The sequence below is a fragment of the Acipenser ruthenus genome, chromosome 3 (genome assembly GCF_902713425.1).
Source record: "Acipenser ruthenus chromosome 3, fAciRut3.2 maternal haplotype, whole genome shotgun sequence".
Taxonomy (NCBI): domain Eukaryota; kingdom Metazoa; phylum Chordata; class Actinopteri; order Acipenseriformes; family Acipenseridae; genus Acipenser; species Acipenser ruthenus.
This window is the reverse complement of record NC_081191.1, coordinates 99198465-99219767: the sequence shown is the minus strand read 5'-3', so window position 1 is coordinate 99219767 and position 21303 is coordinate 99198465. Positions and strand designations below refer to the sequence as shown.

Sequence of the window (21303 nt, the reverse complement as noted above, 5' to 3'; positions counted from 1 at the left end):
TATATAAGCTGTGCCTGAGAAGTAAATATTTGTAACTGTAACCAGTTGCATTTCTTTTAAATAATGTTACTGTAACCAGTTGCATTTCTTTTAAATAATGTTACTGTAACTAGTAAGTCTTGTTCAAGTAACTTGTAACTGTAATATATTACTTTTTTAAAAGTAAGACTGTCAGTTACAGTTCATGCCATAGAACCATGATTAGAAGGAGATGATTGACCTCAACTATACAGACAGCTACCAAGGTATTGTCCAGTAATCTGGGTTTAATTGCAATTCAGAACCAGCAAGCAGTGCTGTATTGTTACATCATTTCATTTTCATTCTGTCATTCTATTTGAATGTTGCAGTCATCTGTAGGGTGCCCGAAATTGTAAGGCGTTCTTAGCTTACAAATAACTATGGAAATAGAAACTCCAGTTAGTTGTATGCAATCTGTTTTATTGACAATCACAGCACAATAAAATATTTTCTTTAATTCACAGTGTAGCCTATTTCAATACATACTATGCTACTAATCGTAACAAATCAATTGTAGAAGAAAAATAGTCTACAGCTGTGGCCAAAAGATTTGCATCACCTACAATTTTAGGATTGAGACAGAATAATAATAAATAAAAAAATAAAAAAACGACAAAAGGATATCGCAAAAGTCTACCGGAAGCCCTCAATAGTTGTACAGTACTTCATGTTAGATTTCGAAATGTGATATTGTTCAATTTAAGTATATGGAAAACTACAATATGTTAATGTAACATTATACAGCAGATTTCATTCGACTTTAAGCAAAATTAGCAAATTCTATAGGGTGATGCAAAACTTTTGGCCATAGTTGTGTATGTAATTTCAAACACAAAGAAATAATGCTAAACAACGCATAGTATTCACATTCCCACCCAATAGGATGTACAGTACAAAGCTATACAATTCATAGATTTCTTTATACAAACATGTTGCATGTTAAATATAACATTTGGTAATCTACATAGCAATTACAACACAGAGGCTGTTTCCATAGGAACAACGAGATACTAATAAGTCAAACTTACATTCTGAATAAACCAGATATTAGAGAGGACTGAAGCACTGTTTGCTGAATAAACAGATACAGTTTATACAAACTGTAAACCAAGATAAAAGTACAGCACATGTGATTTTCTATTAGAAACATTTACTGAACATTTAAAGATTCTTACATTTAAAAAGGCTCACAGATTTTTCCTGAGCAGTACTAGAACCAATTTAGGCTATAATGCACCAATAATGGTTATATATTTGTATATATTATTCTTAGTTTATTTTTTTTTATTATAGTTCATTGCCTTCCCACATATTAAAGCTACAGTGTCCTACAATCACATTCAATTTCACACTAAAATATGATTCTGGATTACCATTTACTATAGTAATGACACACCAGAGATTGTTGGTTTACCAGTTAGTTTGAATTACTGGTAGTTTTAGTTGCAGTCATACAAGCTTGAATCTTTTTTCCATGTACTTATAGTCTTGTGTTTTGTTTTTTTTTTATACTGATAATATTTTACAAAATAATATTTTCAACAACGTTCTTAAGCAGAAGTAGAAATATATATATAATATAAAAGCCATACACCTAGACACAATCTCAGTTCCTCACTTGGAAGACATCGGTTTCACTTGTGACTCAACCTCATTCATTTGCGGTACACATCAGTACTAACACACTGGTGATGTAATACTAGCTACGCCAGCTGATAAAACTGAACTGCTTAACTGCCACGGCACTGACTCAGCAGTGTATCGTGAATGAGATCTTCATGGATACTTGTCCAGAAGGGTGGCTCTGCGGGTGCTGTTAGCCGTATTCAGACTCTGGAGGTCCTCTTACAATGTTGTAATACCCAGCCAGTGCCCCCAGGTCAATATACAAAGATCCTTTTCTCTTTACAGCCATTGACTCCTCATTGCTGCATACTGAAGAACCTGTAAGAAACGATTGATTCCCGTAAGTAAGTGTTGGTGCTACAAAATCTTGCCCGCTCATCTGAACTTAGGCTAATCAACACAGTGCTGTAATGCATGATTAAATACCGGACCCCTGGTTCGGCACCCAATCACAGCTTTAAGCTGAAAGTTGAATTTTCACGTTTTCCTTTTTTAATAATTAAGTCTAATACATTTTGACATGCATGTGTATAGAAATAACTGCCATGTACTCCCTACATTGGACAAGTTATACTCTCTGTTTGTACTAGCACATGGCTAATTTAAATACCATGTTCACATTTATTAATGATAAATATGTTGAAGCATTCACTCTCTTCTTACTTTGTAAGGACATGATTTACAACAATAGGCCGAAGCAATAAACCATGCAGAATCACACAAAGCAAGTTATTCTGTTTAAGCTGTTGCATACACATAATGTACTAAATGTACATAAAAAGGAATACGTTTGGAGAACTTTGTTTTAAGTGTAAATCTGCAGCTGCATAAGGAAAGTGTCTTCATGTCTGGAGCCTGTTTCTAAATGGCTGGCCTTTACATTTGTATTTCACACAATTGTGTCAATATTTTTTGTCGATATATCCGCCTCCTGGTGGTAATCCATAAACAAATGAAGAAGCAATTAATATTATGCAGAGGTGGGTAAATTCCACTCATTCTACGACTAGTCCTGTTTTTCTAGAACGACACGTACATGAGGTGCTTCTAAAATGATAATGTGCTAAAAATCGGCAGAATCAGGTTCCTCCTAAATTCATTCTGAATTACAGGAATTATCCAACCAGTAGTAAGTCTCACCAGACTCTGAAAGATTTTCCAACTTTTGTTGGAAGAGATCCAAAGAACATTGGTCAGTTCAGAGCTGATGGGCGTGATTTCAGGCACGGGATGACTTGAGAAACACATTTCAACACGGTGGTTCTACAGAGCCAGTGGATCCCTGTGGCAATGTGCCCCGCCCCTGTGTGCATATTATGTGTTGTATGTTGCGTGCGTGTGTTAATGTTGGTGTATAGATTGGTACACGGGATATAAACGGGTCTGTGTTTTACGTGTGATTTAAAAAGGTAGATTTATATTTAGGCACGAGGAGGGCACAAATCACTTCACGTGCTGGTTAAATGTAATATGTGAGCACGGGGTTGCACAGAATTAATTCACGTGCTGGGATTCAAGTGAATAATTAATTAGTAATTGAATCCCAGCACAACAGTATATATAGATGCACGTTCTTTCACTCAGGGTTGGGTGTTCGGTGAGTGGAGAACGGGAGAGAGAGAAGGAGAAAAGTAAATATAAGTAAATAATAAGTGTTTTCACTCACCGTGTTTGTTCGTCTGTCTGTTTAAGTGTAGTACGTTTTGTTTGTCTATTTATTTTGGCCTCAAGTGCCGTGCCCTGTGTTTTGTCTGTTCAAACCTTTTATTTTCTGTTCTGTTTATTAAATGCTGAGCGAAAGCATTCGCTCAGCTTCACCAAACCACACCTCTCTGTCTGTTTATTTCCTGCTTCTGGTCTGACGCCACCCACTCCGGCCGTCTTTGTGACAATCCCCCTCCCCTGAAATGTGATGTTCCGCTATACGCACCACTCTTGGTGTCAGGCAGCTCGGACTCCTGCCTCACCAGCAGACGGGTTCTGTCACAGAGAGCCGAGTCCAGGCTCCAGCAGCGCGGCTGCTCCTCTCTGGGAGGGTGTAAAGCCTCATCCTTCAGCAGCTCCGATGCACACAGACGGTGATGGGGGTTTCTCTCCAGAGCTCCTTCCAGGAACCGCCTCATGGTGGGGCTGCAGTCTTCAGCAATGTCCTCCAAAGGCGGGGCCTGCTTGTGGATCTAAAGAGGAATCAAAACCATTTACTGCTTGCACGTCAAAACCATTTACTGCTTGCACGTCAAGGCTATATCTCTGTAATGGTGCAGTTTACTATGCATTTACTGGCTTAGACTATGCATTTACCATCCTATGCTTCTACATGATTTCACTATTCTTTACTAAACTTTACAATGAGTCTACCACACCAAAGTAACGCTTCATATAGTTGTAAACTACTGACAAATGGTGCAACAATTAACATGGTTGGTTCCAATGGAGTAAAAACTCAAGACTATTCCTTATGAAACATCAGCAGGTGTGTTTAATCTTGGATACAGAAGCACTTGCCAGCCAAAAATCTATTATCAGCCCTCTACGAAAAACAGAAATAAGTAGCATGAGGAACTGCCTTCATTTTTGGTTTCATTTATTCAAAATACAGAACTAAGAAGCATGCATGAAACTGAGATATGTTTTTAACTCATGCTAGCACAACAGGGAGAAAAGGAACCATCACACCATTATCAACTAAAATATATTATAACAAATATGGAGATTCTGGAAATACCCCAGTACAGCATATTACAGTTATTGCATATTATTGATTCGGCTTTTAGCATGCTTTTTCTATACTTATATTCTTTTTAAGGGACTAGTTACCAGTGCTTTCTTTATTTCTTTGTGATAATGTGACTTTTACCTCAGCCCCTCGGGTAACATCATTAAACAGCTTTGACAACTGATACAGATAATACAAAATAATTTTGTTTTATTTCTTTTAAAAAAACCTGCAAAGTTTTTTTTTTTATTTATTTTTTGTTTATTTAGTTTTATGACAGTTACAAGCGTAAAGTATGGGAACAACAAATTACTTTTTACCAAACATCACTTGGTAAAAACCATGGCTAACCGCATAACAGTAAATAAAGGTGGACAAAGCAATAAAAAATAAAAAATAAACCACAAACTGCATGAATTGAATTAAAATGGGGTTCAATGTGATTTCCAGTACTCCTGACGGTGATACCTACAATGTACAGGTAGGAGGGGTAGGCTGAGCGTGGGTATCTCTTCACCCAGGGAGGGCTGCCAGTCTGCATGTGGATGACCGTTGCACCCAGGCTGTAAATATCAGACTTTGTTGTATGGCCTCTGCAAAGGACCACCTCAGGACTCATGTAGAGCTGGAAAAAAAAAATGTCAATGACAATTAGACAGGACCAATTAAACTACCCTTTCCCCTCCTTATTCAAGTCCTCCGATAACGCTAGGCAGCAACTCAAACCTGTACTAAACTGAAATCTTCTAAATTCGATCATATTAAGAACACACCTATCTCTCTAACCCAAAATGTTTCCTGCAGAAAATTATTAGATACAAACTTAAGAACTGGGCCCATTGCAATGACAATTTCTTGTTTGGAACAACATTTCTGGTAGATCTGGTCTAGTGATTGACTTCTTAGTCAGTATTAGCTGTTCTGCAACTGCAAACTGTTGCAGAACAGGGTTACATTTTTGTAAAGTGCAGCGTGGCTTCCAGGAACTCGAGACATGTGCATATCACATGGTGAGGAAACATGCACCACTGACTCTAGCTGGTCTGAAAACCAAACAGCTCAGGCCATTATCATTTCTTAGCCTCTCATAGATAAAGCTGGGAATTCCTCTCTGTGAAACCCTCAGGTCCTGCAGGGCCTGGTATTTACAATTCCTTCAGGTACTGTGGGCTTTCTGCTCGTATCGCCAAAACTTCATTTTACTCTCTTAACCCTTTACGGTCCTATGTCGGACCTGGTCCGACATTATCAAAAAGACACAAAAAACAGGTCTCTAGTCGTTTTTTCTCCGGAAAAAGCAGAGAAAACCATTCAATAGCCAAGTGAGACCGATAGGAGCCGAGAGAAGCCGAAAAAAAAAAAAATCATCTCATGAATACTGATAGCCCCGACACCACATAGATAACACGGACATAAACAAACAAGATAGCTGCTTATGTATCCAGCGCTCAAAGAATATCACAGACTTTTGCAGAGCTTTTTTAGATGTTATAGTAATAAAATAATGACTTGGATCGCATTATTGAGGAGTTTGGTGATAAAACGAGTGATCAAGAGATGATTTATCGGTATGTATTATTATTAAGAGGTATTTGAAAAATATAGCGAACAAGGGGTGGGGTGGGGCTGGAGATGCAGTACTGAGTGTCCTGTTGATATGCAGTGCCTTTTAAACCTGTCTTACTGTGAAAAAAAATACTTTTAAACTGCGCGTCTAAAATAAACTGCGTGTGTGAAAATAAATTGGACCTGACGCGCCTGAGATGCGCTGAATAAATGGACCGCGAAGGGTTAAATTGCTGAACACAATTAACTGGTTTTGCAAGTGAATGTCATGAACATGTCGAGCAACAGATCTATTATTGTCTCAAACACTTCTGAACCCCATGGAGTTACATAACCAATTACTTTACAGAAAGAACATTACTTTGGCAAACAAGAAGCCCTCAAAAATCCTGTTTTGTTTGCCCGGAGATGGTTTAAAACACCAATAATTATTTGCAAAATCCCTCCAAGTCTATTTTTAGGAGGCTTTGAAGAAGTGAATCCTATTGGCATTTCAACAGGAACAAATAAAAAAAAAAACATTTCCACAGATTTGTAACTGGTATTTTTCTTTCCAGTATCATTCTTGCATGCACAAGGCCAGTACATTGAGGTCTTCTGTTAACCAAATGCTTTTATAATAGAGCACCAAACATTGAGCAGCTCCCCTCTGCTCCTCTCGTGGGATCTGTCAGGGAGCGTCGCAGGTGTTAGTATACAGTGTACATGGGAGTGCCGTAATCTGGACACTATGGCCCCAGGAGGGGAACTGTGATGTTGAAATAAAATTGAAAGAGCACCAGGACTGCTCCTCGTGTTATTAACAAGCACGTGGACAGTGGCGCTGCTTACCTCTGTTCCACGAAGATCCCTCGGTACATACACATCTTCTGTCATTTGCACACTGAGTCCAAAATCCACTAGAACAGCTTTTGTCGACATCAGCACGATGTTGCTGGCTGTAACAAAATGAATCAAGCAAGTTCAGCTTCAGCATTCCTTCTCTTAATTGCTCATGAACATACAAAGAGCAGCATGGCCTTCCTTTGTGTGGAGCCTTATACAGTAAATGCTTAATGCATTACACTTTGTTAAAAGTATAGCAAACAATAGCATGACAAAAAAAGCATACCTGAGTGTGGATAAGCATGGTTTAAGCAAGGCATGGCACTGTACCACAGTGACCATCCAAGTTACCATGGTGACGGGAAATTCCACTTCTACAGCTTATCTGTTTCAGTGGCAGTGCCTCAGTAATGACACTATCTAACAGTTTACCAGATGTAGCAATGAAATAGTTAAGAAATGATCCGGCACTGATGACTTCAATGAGCACAGAGCTAATGTAACTGCAATACACACATACAGTACTGTATCTTTATGAAATATGGCTTACATGTACAGTAATAATTAGCTGGTAAATTAAATTAATTGATGATACTGCAGTTATCTGCATCAAGTGCTACAACGTGGTTATAGTATATACAGTAGTAGCATTTGCCATGGTTACTACATTTAAGACACTATTTGTATTATGGCCAAAGGTTAGCTCATGGGTGTGTGCAGTCTTCTGCAGAGCACCTGGAAAATCAGTTATGCAATTAAGCTAGTTCTTCTCTTGTCTGTTTACTGCTAGATGTGTATATGCATGCTTGTCTATTTGTAATTAGGTACTAATTTTACCCTTTACAGCCAATGTATTATTCTTTATAAATTTTTAGTGTAGATTTGTAACAGCACACTGCTGTGGGTTTCCAGGATCACCTTGTAAAATAAAATAAAAAAACAAAAAGAAATAATTCTTAGCAGCCCTATTTATACAAATATAAGAATGCCGCTCCATGTAATTACTGAGGGGTCTGATTCTTCCTTCAATGCGAAGATGTGTGTAGTGGTCATCCTGCAGGATTGCATTGTAAATATCCCCCTTTGTAAACAAGCTGCAAATTGCACAGTTGTAAAATCAAGAAGGATTGCTCACGTTTTATATCGTGGTGTATAACTTTCTGGGAATGCAGGTAGTCAAGGGCTTTGAGAATCTGTTTGGTGACCCAGATGACCTCAAACTCTCTCATAGGCCCGCAGCTCTCCAGCTTTTCCATGACTGAACCCCCTTCTCCTGCCTCCATGAACAGGTGGATGGACTCGTCCCACAGCAGGGCTCCGTACAGCTCTGCAATGTTCTCGTGGCGGAACCGGGCTTGGATTTCAACATCAGCTGGTCTGAAATGTTCCACAGGAATCTGGAATATAGGGATCACAGATAAAGCTGATTCAGTGATGGGTCGGCATTATTTCTTATTTTCAGTGTGATCAGAGAACTTGGCATGGTCCACAGTAACACTAAATTCACCAAGCAATTACCACTATGCAAAGTTTACACTGTTTTTTTTAAAGGAGAACAAATGTTGACCTTAAAAACTCGTCTTGCTAGTTTTGTAACATGAGCAGTGTGTTTTAGGTTTTACAAAAAAGTGCTAACTTGACAAATACTTTGCAAATATGGACCCCAGTGTAGTTTCAAAACAACTATTGCACAATTCCACACCCCGACTTTTGGTTTGATGTTATATTTACTTTGGCATTTACCATTAAGGAAGTAAACTAAAAGAAATCCTCAAATAGATATAAGAAAATATATTCTTTAGTAATTTCATAATCTGCCTTTTCTTTAAATTAATATTGTTACATTTTAATTTGTGTCCTTAACCACACGAAAACAAGGGACAAAAACTGATTTACAGTTTAGAGGGATGGTCAATGCATTTTTAGGCCCTACTAATAATTACAGATTCTTACATTTCAGCCAGTATTTATACTGTAAAGGGAGTTTCCTCCAAGTTTCCTGAGTGGTAAATATGTTACTTTCAGATTCTATTCTTGTTTCCTGTCCTCAATGAGAAATTATTCAGTCATTTGGGTTTTTCCAGGTGCAGCCAATGGTCATTCACTGTTCAAATCTCGGGTTTCTGTGTAAAGGCCTGTTTTAGCTGTATAGTATTTGTGGTAAAGCTTCACTACATGTTGATCAAAACGTGTTTTATGGTCAGAGGCAGTGTAATGATATGCTGCGCTTTGGGACAAAACTTTTTTTTTTTTTAATGAATCTGCAGATCTATCTTGACTGAAACCGAGAGCTTTGTGTTACATGTCTGACCGCAACAGCGGTGCTCAGCCTAGCAGTCTAGTTTCCATTGTAACTGGGCCATCTACCCAAATGATAGAAACTGTTTGTAGAGGAACAGCTGAAACCACTGCCATTACCTTTGTCATGTTAATGTACATGCATTGTAGTGCCCCGTAAGAAGGTTGCTTACCAATATGGTTTCTGTAGATTACTGAATCGCTCATGCAGTCGTAGACTGCAACGTTAAGCTGGTGTGACATATTGAAATATACAATATAGTTTATTTACAGTCTAACTGCACTCATATAATTTGTCCAATGTTAAGACACTGCAGTTAAAAAGCAATGGTCCTTCTTTCTGTTTGTTTTTATCAATTATATACTGCACTCTGTTAAAGCTATTCCCCTTTACCTTTAATGCAATATAATTGTGCTTTTGACATCCTACAAATCTGACAAATCAGTTTTATCACAAAATATACTAGAGCCTTATTACTGTGTACATTTTACTAAAATGCACCTGTACATTTAGTTCTCTACTAATTAACAGTATACATTATAGGGATGGGACGGTATAAAATTTGCATGGTATGATAACCGTTAAATTAAACACCCTGGTAACCTTAATATCACGGTATACAGTACATCATGCAAGTTATAAAATAAAGGCTTAAAAATGAAGAAAGACTAATGTAAATCACTTAAATTACTGTAATTCACAAAAATAAAACCAACAAATCACACTTTCTTTCATGGAATGATTTAAACATTTGGTATTTAGTATTTTACGATGCCAAATAACTTGGTACGTTTCTTTTTTATAAAGACAATCAAATTAAAAAAAAAAAAAAAAAAACTAATGTTATACTACAACAGTATTAAGATCTATTATTTGCTCAGAATGACGTGGTGCTGTAGTTTGTTACATTTTAACGTATAAAATTAAATAAATAAATAAATAAATAAATAGATAAATACTTTGTTAGCTGATGGTTAATAGAATTAGAAATGATAGGTCTTATTGCTTAAAACACAAACATGTACCACAGGTTATTATTTAAGAGCAGAGATTAGTTGTTTATTGTTTCAACCGGATAAATAAAATATGTATAGCAAAAAAGAATGTATTTTAATACTAAAACGTGTTATTAGATTTATAGCTACACGTCACGACATTGCACAAGTAAGCTTTGATGATTATTACACATGTGGAGTCTGTAAAAAAAGATTTCTTCACTTACCTAAGAAAATTGTAATACTGTTATAACTTGTTCAAACAAAACTACGTTGATAATAAGTAAGCTATCCTGCTGCAGTCGCGGGTCTGTGCTCATTTTATTTGAGACATTGGCCGTGTTCTTAAATTTCCGCAGTTCTGTACAGTGCTGCACAGAAATCTGTCCAGATTCTGCATAGCCCAGCGCAGCTTTGAAATGTTACTGCGGGAGGCTGGCTGTGGCTGTGAACCAAAGGGACGATGCAGAGATCATGAGTGACCTGTTCATCGTAATGCAAATAACCACTAAAACTACTGCTGCCACCTTGTTAGCGGAGGCGAACAACATTTTATCATTATACATTGAAACCGTGAACAGCCTTGTCAACGCTATATTAAATAAATAAACAAACATAATGTATAAAGTCAGTGATAAGTTATGTATAATTTTACAATAAAGTTAATGTTAATCAGTTACATTAAACTGACTGTTGATAATCCAGACAAAATACGTTGAAAATGTGTGCTGCGCTGCAAGGTTTTGGAGAAGGCGTTTCTCTAAAAGCTGCGTGTGACGTCAGAAAGACACCAGCCAAGAGCAGCAAGCTCTGAGTAACAGAACGCAACGATTGAAACGTGTATTCTGTCGTCGAGTTTCCTTCAAAATACAGTATACGTTCACAAAAAGATCTTCCTCAGACAGTTTGCTAAGGCTGCAGGTACCATCGCTTGATTTAGAAGAAGCGTGTTTGCAGTTGAAAAAATGTGTTAACCAGTGTATAAAGGAATTACGATAATTACGGTGTAGAATAAAAGGAACAGTATTAATACCGTAATGTACCTAAACCACAGTAAACTGAAAAACCGGTATACCGACCCATCCCTAATATATTATAAAAAGATTTTTTTTTTTTCTTCCTCTATTGTTGCATGGAATTACGCAGCTTTGTAATACACTCCCTGCTGTTTTTCTCTTTATATAACTTATGTTATAACACTTTCTATGGGGCAGGGAAATGCGTGACCTTTCACCTAGATAGTGAACATTCCTGGATTTCACATACCAGTTTGCATGCCATTCGTTTTCTCGTCTGAGTGTCCTGAGCCAGGTGGACTTTCCCGAAAGCTCCCCTGGGAACGTGATCCGAGCCAATGTTCCTGTAGGTCAGTTTCCATGGAAACAGCATCACGTCTGAGTCAATCTGATATCGCCCATTCTTTACTGCCATGTTCTTCTAGGAAAGGAAAAGTCAGCAGAAACTGAGATGTCAGCGATGCTGAATTCCTGTGTTCTTTGGATCAGTGACAGAAACTGCCACCTCAGTACTTTCATAAAGGTACAGAGATTAAATGTAGTGCAAAGACGTAGGAAACGACTTACTGCTGGCATTGTGAGAGACTGTCTTCATTTGGTCTTTAAACCCAAACCAGGGGAGGCACATTCAGAGGGTCATCCTATTTGCAGTCCCTGAATTGCATAGTTAATAACAGCTACATTTTTCTAAAGTGTGCCCATATTGTTTGCTGATTATAGCAAACTGCAATCCAAAAATGTCTATAGGAGGGTAGGAGTGTATGAATAAAGTTCTGTAAAGATCTGTGTAAGACCAAAGCAGTTATTGTGTTCACCATGTAGAGTGTGGCAGAAAGCCAGCCAGACTGATTGACGGACAGGTGTGATCAACACATAAGGGTCTCAAACTTTGCACTGGTTCAAACAGAACAAACATCAGGCCCACTATACCACAGTGTGTGAACTGTATTGTTGATTAAAGCTTAATTGTAGAATACTGGTAAAGGTCTTACAATGGCTGCCAAAAGGGTAACGCTATATATTTTCCTAGGAGTATTCTAACACTGAATATAAAGAATCTCTCTGACATGGTTTATGGGATATAAACAGCAGAAGTAGGGGATGCTTAATTAATCACACAAATACTCAAGTCATGTGAGGAGCAACTCATGCACACACAATTGTGCACTATGAATGGCAGATACAGTACAGTATGTCCTCTTTGTATGCCCTGTACCTCTGTTGTTTAAAAACAGAAACACATACATGAAGCTTTACAGTATTAATTAATTACTAGACATTTTTTTAAAGCAGCAGCTTTTGGAAAGTGGCAAATAATCTAAAAGAATCATCAAATACAGTATGTGTTAGTTCAATCTATGCATTAGCAAAAAACATCATAGAATACTGTATATACAATTGTGCTTATATCTACATCTACTCTTTTAACCCCATACCACACAAGACACAGGAATTAATTAATCTTATGATTAGTTTACAACAGGGCCTTACATAAAGGGGCTTGAGTTCACTGGAGAGTATACAAGCTGCACAGTAAACTGGGCTAGGGTATTTTGCAGCACTTGCAGATGAATTGATAGCTGTGTTTATAACAATTTCAACAGATAAGATATCCAAACAAAACGTGAAATTCAATGTAATAGAGCCATAAGCATAGATTAACAGTGCAATAAAACCTGAGTTTTGATCAACATCAACTTACCTTATTCAACACTACACCCATCTCGCGTTTCTGGTGCCGAAGAGTAGTCTGCGGTGTGTTTGACACCCAGTTCACAAAAGATAACAAGTCATTAACTGTTCCATATTTCATGCAGACACCCAAAAAACTTGGTTTGTCATCTTCGCTGTCATCCAGCAGCAATGAACTGGCAGTCTCCTCGATTTCATCCATTTCTTCTTGGGCCATTGACACCAAGCTCTCCTCAAAGATTGCGGTGTCTTCAGGTGCATAGAGATGTCCCATAACGTCAATAAAATCCTCCAAATTCATGTGAGCCAATAGGAGTTCTATCCCAGCATTTCCATTCGAGTACTCCATAACTGCTTCTCTTTACTGCCCCTGAAATGAAACATTGGTGAACTAACATTACTCATATGGCTGGGAAGGATGTGACGCCCTGCATTCTATCTCGGCCACTCTCTGTTTGAAAGAAATTAAGACTCGTGATGGAAGCGCATGAACAGAATAGAGGAGGAGCTATATTTTCCCGTCTGTGTATTTTCCTAGCAAATGGAGGGACTCTCACGGGGTATTAGGGAAGCCCCTGGGACCTTCACCCACCCACCCACCCACACAGCTTCCACAGAATATTCATCATACAGACCCACAAAACAAAGCTAATCTTGAAAAGCCTGGACGACAACTTAAATGACAATTTAAAAAAATTAAAAAATACGGTATAATTGTCTTATGCAGTGCTTGTCCACAGTATATTTGTATAGGAGATTAGAAGTATGCTCTGGTGTTACTATGACTAGTAATTTCTCCGTTTTGAATTGTAATTCCCTCGGAATAAGGTGAAAAGCCATAATTTATTTTCCTGTCAAAATAAAGGACACTACTGTTTTTTTTTTTCAAATCCTAAGAAATTTAAATACCCGTACTTCACGATATGTTTTTTTTTTCCTTCATAACTGTTTTCAACATTTAGCCGCTATATAAACCAACATTTACTTATTAAACGCGGGTTCAAATAATGAAACTCCCAATACATTTAAACCCATTTCTGATGCATAAGTATTGACATTTGTGTCCATATGAAACATATCAGTACATTAAAACTGGGTCGTCAATAAAAAGTAAACCAGTTACATATTATGTACCCCCTTGTCAATTTAGAAGGAAATAATAATAATCATAAAAAATATTTTACCTTTTCTTTTTTTACCTCAGCAACCTTCTGTTACTCCATTGTGTACTGCGCTGACGAATAGAAAGCAAGGTATCGGTCCGATCTTCTGTTCTGCATCATGACGCAGTGGGCGGAACCTTGGCGTTAGGCAATACAGATAAATAATACTTCCCCTTAGAACATTGGGGAAGTGTTTGGTTTTGCACGTAAACAACCAAATAAAAACTCTAGCCTGTTCTTTATGTTCAGTTTGGTTTTAAGTTGGTAAGGCGCTGTGTCTGCCTTTATGAAAAGACAGACAAGTGGTAGAAAGCACTTGAGACTGTACAGTATTTTTTTTTTGTTTGTTTGTTTCGAATGTTGTTATTAAACTATCCCATGTGTTTCTTTCTTCCTGACTGGAAACTCCAAGGTTTCTGACACATTAACGCAATACGCCCTCTGAGTTACATTACTTCCCCTTTGTTTTTCGTGCCACACGTAAGGGAAGAAGAATGTGAGTTATCTAGATTCCATTGACATTCAATAATCTACATTCATAGACTGTAACGTCACCATAGAAAACATCACAAACTGAAAAATGTAATATAACCACAAGCAATTAGTAAGAAAGGTACGTGAAGGCAAGATAAACGTAAGGAGATCATATTTCCAGTAGAGAGTGTTTTATTTGGGTCTGTTTATTCACACAGCGCCGACCCCAACAGAACAATGCTTCCTACAACAGCAATATAGTATTTGGCATTGTGAACATTTATTTTGTTTTACTTATTAAATATGTATTTTTCAATTTTGCTAATTAAATAGGTCTACGTGTCTGCAAATGCCTGTACTGCGTCGACTATGTCTGCATCTAAATAGAAATTGCATCCTTGAATAACATTGATGAAAGGATATTACATTTGTATCACACCTCAGCAGACTGCAGAACATTTGAGCCAGAAAAAAACACAGTTTAACATGATTATTACATGGTTTAAAACCAATTTTTAGAAGCATTATTGCTGGCCCTGGCTTATTACTGTTCTGCATAAAGACTAAGAATTCACAATTTCCTGGTACCTAATCATTTCCTGTGCCATCCACTCCAATGGTACAGCCACTATCAGACCATGTGACCTAGACTACACAAAGTGAGATCAGGCACCAGTAAGGAGCAGTTAAACAAACTCAAAACTCAGTGTATACAGCTTATTAAACATATAACCAAGATATTTTATAATTTACTAACATAGGTGAGGCTCAACTGACAGTCTTCTCATAAAAATATAAAATGTTACACATAATCCCACTGGCTTTTAAATTACAGTATGTTATGTCTTTCTTGTTTCGATTTTTTTGATTAAAAAAAACATATGTAATTTGCTTTTATCTCTTAACAAAGACTTTAAAACATGTGCTACCCACCTTCATGTGTGGTCAAGTTATGCTGAACCGCCTATACCATTTCAACTCTTAAGCTCTTAAATTAACTTAGTAAATACATCAGCTATGTTTGTCCAACAGTCTTAGTTATGAAAAACTAATGCTTTGCTACACAAGATAACGACTTCAAAGACGTCACCCCACAGTGGTTTCCAAGGTAACATGTCCTGCACAAAGGCAGCCTTCCCAACACAGAACAGCAAACAGTTTCAGCTGTTAGTGACTCCAATGAAAATAATAATCTGATCAGAGGGATCAAAGGGCTGTCTATTTTCTAACTGAAAGTACTTCTCAGTCAATGTCACTTCTGGAGGTTTGTTATGAAAGGTGAAAGGTTACTGATGAAAACCGTTCAAAGAGCTTAGTGTGTTTATTTATTAATTAATTTATTTTTTTTGGCTAGTTACGATACTTAAACAGTTATTGCTGGTTGCTTGCAGGCTGCTGGAGATGTTGGAACTTCCTTCCAGTACATACACAATATACATGTTTTTTTAGTCCTTTCATTTCCTATCAATACTATTCATACAAGTTTGCTCCACTCAAAGAGAGATTGTTTATATTGTTACTGTAATCACTGTCAGTGAAATATTAATCTGCCGGGAAACTGAATGGGAGGTTACATTCCATGCATTCCTCCACAGATATAAGACAGATAGCATTACACCAGGGGCTCTCAAACCCAGTCCTGGGGACCCCTTGTGTCTTCTGGTTTACATTCTAACTGAGCACAGGACTGGGTTTGAGAAGCCCTGCTTTACATGCTGTTTAAGTTAAAATAAAGGGATCATTTACAGCTGGCATAGACCCAGAGATGGCTGTTGCCTCAACCTATTTACATACTGCCAGAGCAGGAACAATATATTAGTAAGGCAAGCGAGCTGCAGTCGGGTTGCTTCCTTGTTTTTATTGTAGGCATCTTAAATGCCTTGTACTGACGTAACTTCAAAATGACATGCTGGTTCAGTGAACTATAGAATTTAAGATGGGTATCCTGTGAAATGTGAAACCATCAAACAAAGCCATCCACACTAGAGACTTTGTGCTCACGACACCTTTATTCTCATTGCTCTTTAATGATAACAGTAACACTGTTTATAAAATCTGATGTGACGGCCGGAACTGCAGAGTTAAACATAGTTAACAGCAATGACATATAAACCATGTATACTTTGCTCGATGACACTCAGAGGCGAGGTTGGTCGCACACTGAATAGTCGTAGTTAATTGGATAATAGCCAGGGACATTATTTAAAGTTACAGATAACAATTTTCACCTATCTAGCATTCATTAATTGAAAACGGCTTTAGAATCGATTGTTAATCCATAGTGTAATTACACAATAATTAAACTCAAACACTGATATATTAAAACATTTTAAAATACAGCCATATATTCTGTTATACGTTATCATGTTACATAGTTAACTTAAACACAGTTATGCAATACTAGATTGGAAGACACTGGAACGTGATTCTCAACCCCGGCCACCTGAAGATTCAAATTGGCATACAAAGATGCGCGTTTCCTTGTTTTCTGACCTAAACATTATTTGTGCATGCCCAGACAACAGCAGTAGACGGTGTACCGTGTTTTAACGTACCACAAAATAACACCACACCGGTAGCTATTTTTGTGCAATAAGCAGGGCAGCTATAGGCATAATCTTGTGAGACCGAACAGAGAAGACACCCTGATTTGGCGAAACCGTTCCACCTTCCTGCCGTGGAACGTGTTCTGCTGGTTTGGTTGAACAGCCCGGTCTGCTGGCGAACAGTTCCACACGGTGAAACATAGTGGCGATGCTAAAGTTTTTTTTATCTAAATGCCGCGCCCCGCAGCTACAGTTAGGTCCAAAAGTTTAGCATCAACTAGAATGTTAGGATTTAGACATAATTTAGAAAAAAATACATGAACGTAATTTAGATCTTTATTTAACATGTAATCAAAGAAACTACAAAATGATATCGCAAAAATCTACCTTATCTAAAATCATAATAGTACATGGTTTCATTTCAGATTTCTAAAGAGTCACATTTTTTAGTTTTTGTCAGTTTTTCGTCAGTATATGCAAAACATTAGGTTACTTACCGTAACCCTGGTTCCCTGAAAGAGAAGACGACCACCAAACATTATGTATGGGATATTCCTGCCCATTGGGTAGGTATCGCTGAGCTCTTTATATCAGAGCTGCCAATAGGCCCCTTCCTTGGATGATGCACTCGGTCCCGCCCACCGAGGGTATAAAACTGGTATCCAACGGAAGCCATTTCTCTTTTTCCATAAAACCCGTGAGGGCGACCAAAGCGACCTTGCGGCTGGTGGTCGCCTTCTCTTTCAGGGAACCAGGGTTACAGTAAGTAACCTAACGTTCCCTTTCAATTCAAAGACGACCACCAAACATTATGTATGGGATAATGTATCCACAGCCGTAGCGAGGGAGAAGGAACGGCAGCATATGAGGGACGCACAAGCACTGTCTAACCCAGAGGTCAGCGGTGTGAACTTACACCCTCAAGGACCCTTGTGCCTACAGAAGGCAAGGCATGGTCTACCACATTAAGATGATAGAACCTGGAGAAGGTATGTGGCGTAGCCCAGCTAGCCGCAGTACAAATATCAGACAGCGAGGCACCTCTGAAAAGGGCCCAAGATGTAGCCAATTCTCTAGTGGAGTGTGCAGCTACCCTACCAGGTGGGGGCAAGCCAGCACTATTATATGCAGTCGAGACTGTATCCACAATCCAGTGTGACAGACACTGCTTAGAGAGGGGCTGTCCCAGGGTCCATGTACCGTGACAGACGAAGAGCTGGTCAGATTGACGCAGAGCTCTTGTCCTGTGCACGGAGCATCTCAATGCAATCCAGTGTGACAGACACTGCTTAGAGAGGGGCTGTCCTAGGGTCTGTGTCCCGTGACAGACGAAGAGCTGGTCAGATTAACGCAGCGCTCTTGTCCTGTCCACGGAGCATCTCAATGCAATCCAGTGTGACAGACACTGCTTAGAGAGGGGCTGTCCTAGGGTCTGTGTCCCGTGAAAGACGAAGAGCTGGTCAGATTGACGCAGCGCTCTTGTCCTATGCACGTAGCATCTCAGTGCAATCCAGTGTGACAGACACTGCTTAGAGAGGGGCTGTCCTAGGGTCTGTGTCCTATGACAGACGAAGAGCTGGTCAGATTGACGCAGAGCTCTTGTTCTATGCACGGAGCATCTCAATGCCTGCACTGGGCAGAAGCAGTTTAATTTCTCATCCTCCATTGAAACATTGAGGTGGATGAAAAGACTTCAGTTCCACAGACTGATTGACGTGGAAGGCTGTAATCACCTTGGGAGGAAAGCAGGGTTGGTGCACAGAGACACCCTGCTGCCATCTTCCCAAACACGCATGCAGGAGCTGTGCACAGACAGCGCCTGCAGCTCACTGACCCGTTTAGCGGAGGTGATCGCCAAGAGGAAGGCTGTCTTCATAGACAGGTACTTCAAATCTATGGAGTGTATGGGCTCAAACGGGGCCTTCGTAAGAGACTCCAGTACAATATTAAGGCTCCATTCGGACAGAACAGTCCTCCTAGGAGGGCGTAATCAGCAAGCGCCTTTATGAAAACGGGTAGCCAAAAATTGTGCACCCGGAGACATTGAATCTACGGGGGCATGTCAAGCAGAGATAGCCGCTAAATACACCTTCAAGGTGGAAGGTGACCTACCAGCATCAAGCAGTTCTTGCAGAAACTGTAAGATGACTGGCATAGGGCAAGATATGGGGTCGTGGCTCGTAGCCAGACACCAAGTTTGGAAATACCTCCAGTTACAGGTATACAAAGACCTAGTGGAGTCTGCCCTTGCGCTCTGCAATGTACCCACAGCCGCATCCGATAGCCCAAGGGCTAACCAGCGGTCCCTTTCAGGGACCAGACCCAGAACTGGAACCTGCCCGGTTCCAGGTGCCAAAGGTAGCCTCTCTCCTGACTGAGGAGATCTGAGCAGAGCGGAATCTCCCAGGGCTGGCCGTGTAACAGGAGACCGTGTAACACGGCTGGCCACTAGGAGAACCGATGCTTTCTCTAACCTGACTTTTTCGAGAAAGGCCGGTAGAAGCGGTTTAGGTGGAAAAGCGTACAAAATCATTCGTGCGCTAGGGCGTCTACGCCGAGTGGACTGCCTAAGCGGTGGAGGGAGTACTACAGTGGGCAATGCGTCGTCTCTGCCGAGGGAAAGAGATCGACCTGCGCCTTCCTGAACCACTCCCAAATGCGCTCCACTATCTGAGGGTGGAGTCGCCACTCTGACGGATGCGGACCGCTCCTGGAGAGGAGGTCCGCTGCCCAGTTCACTTCCCCAGGAATATGCATCACCCATAGGGACAGCAAGTTCCTCTGAGCCCACTGCAATAGCCTGAAGGCTATGCGATGCAACCCCAGGGACAGTAGGCCTCCCTGGTGGTTGACATACGCTACCACTGTCGTGTTGTCCGTCTGGATCAACACATGCGTGCCACTCAACACTGGGATAAAGTGGTGGAGAGCAAGGGAAACCGCTTGCAACTCCAGCATGTTTATGTGCAGGGATGTCCAGCGGTCCGGCCAGGATCCGTGTACTCCTCTGCCTTCCCAGACCGCCCCCCAACCCAAGTTGTAGGCGTTCGTCGTCACCACTTGGCGGTTCAACACTACTCCCATTCGTACACCTTTGCGCAGGTGAGAGGACGTTCTCCACCAGCGAAGGGCTGCTGAGCACGAAAATACGCGTCCCGTAAGTCCACGGTGGTGAACCAGTCACCCGGCCGGACAGACTGGAGGATGTGACAGTGCGTCAGCCTTTGAAACCTCCTTTCTTTTAAGAATCCGTTCAGGAGCTTCAGGTCTAAGATGGGGCGAAACCCGCCGTCCTTCTTGGGTACCAGAAAATACCTCGAGTAGTACCCCTCTCTGAGAGAGGGGGGGTCTACGAGGCGAATGGCTCACTTACCCAGCAAGGCGGCAACTTCGTTCTGAAATACCAAGGCCTGGAGAGGGTCCGTCACGAAAGTATTCGTGATGCCTCGAAAGGGAGGAGGTCCCAAGCGAAACTGGAGCACGTAACCATTTTGCATGGTGGTGAGCACCCAGGAGTCTGAGCTGAAGCACGCCAGTATTGCAGCTGTTGTGCTGAAAAGGGGGTCTGAGGCCGCCAGCCTTCAGGGGCCCTGCTGGGGCTGCCGAGGCTTAGGAAGGGCAGTTTGGGGAGGTTGTCTAGGGCGCTGGCCCTGAAAACACCTCCTGTGACGCTGGTGTGTTAGCTGACCATGACCTGCGTTTCCTGCCAGTTGGGCCCGGTCGCTTGCTGCTGATGTGCCCTGTAGGCGATGCCTTAGGTCACCCAGTGGAGCCATGGGGACTGGGACTGTTCTAGTGACAGTCCGCGTCTGAGGAGCTCGCCAGCGGCTCGACCTGCCCCAGGCACGGGGATGGAGCAACGCGGCCACCTGCTGGGACGCCGCTTTCCCGGTGACATCTCTGCAAGTTCTCCTCCATGGCTGGCCCAAAGGTATGTCCTGGGGATATAGGCGCATCAAGGAGCGCAGCCTTATCCACATCAGGAACCCTGGAGACCAGACAGAAGACAGAACCCTGGACCAGTGGCCACCGGCTCGGGGAGCGGGACGTCGCGCAATACGCCGTCCAAGTACGCAGTAAGCACAGGGACAGGTCATGGAGGAGGGGCTCTGGGGCTCCAAGAGCCGCCGACGGTCCTGTCACAGAGGACGCGGAGCTCGCCCTTGTGGCCCTCCCCAGACAGGCTTCCTTCACCAGGGGCTGGAAAGCCTTGCAGATGTTACAAGCCACCTCCTTGTCAAGCCCAAGCATCGCACGCAGAGGGAATGCTTGTCCTCCTGCAGGATGCTGGCGTTGTAGGCCGTGCATGGGTGGAGCCCCAACTTGCCTGACATGGGCCTGGTGTTCTACATGCCGTGCAGAAA

General features: G+C 40.8%; 1 protein-coding gene across 2 annotated transcripts; it reads right to left on the bottom strand.

The window, feature by feature from the left end:
• Positions 1-424: 424 nt before the first annotated feature.
• LOC117435608 (mitogen-activated protein kinase kinase kinase 8-like) lies at positions 425-14284 on the bottom strand. Of its 2 annotated transcripts, XM_034058930.3 has the most exons (8): positions 13941-14284; positions 12767-13126; positions 11315-11485; positions 7890-8151; positions 6761-6867; positions 4836-4988; positions 3578-3824; positions 425-1965 (listed from the first exon to the last, which is right to left on the bottom strand). In XM_034058930.3, exons 2-8 carry the CDS (start codon positions 13103-13105, stop codon positions 1838-1840), a joined length of 1407 nt encoding a protein of 468 aa, XP_033914821.1. In that variant the 5' UTR covers positions 13106-13126; positions 13941-14284; the 3' UTR covers positions 425-1837. The 2 variants fall into 2 exon arrangements, with proteins under 2 accessions (XP_033914821.1, XP_034776780.1); XM_034920889.2 differs by lacking the exon at positions 13941-14284 and having other exon boundaries at positions 12767-13229.
• Positions 14285-21303: the final 7019 nt, after the last annotated feature.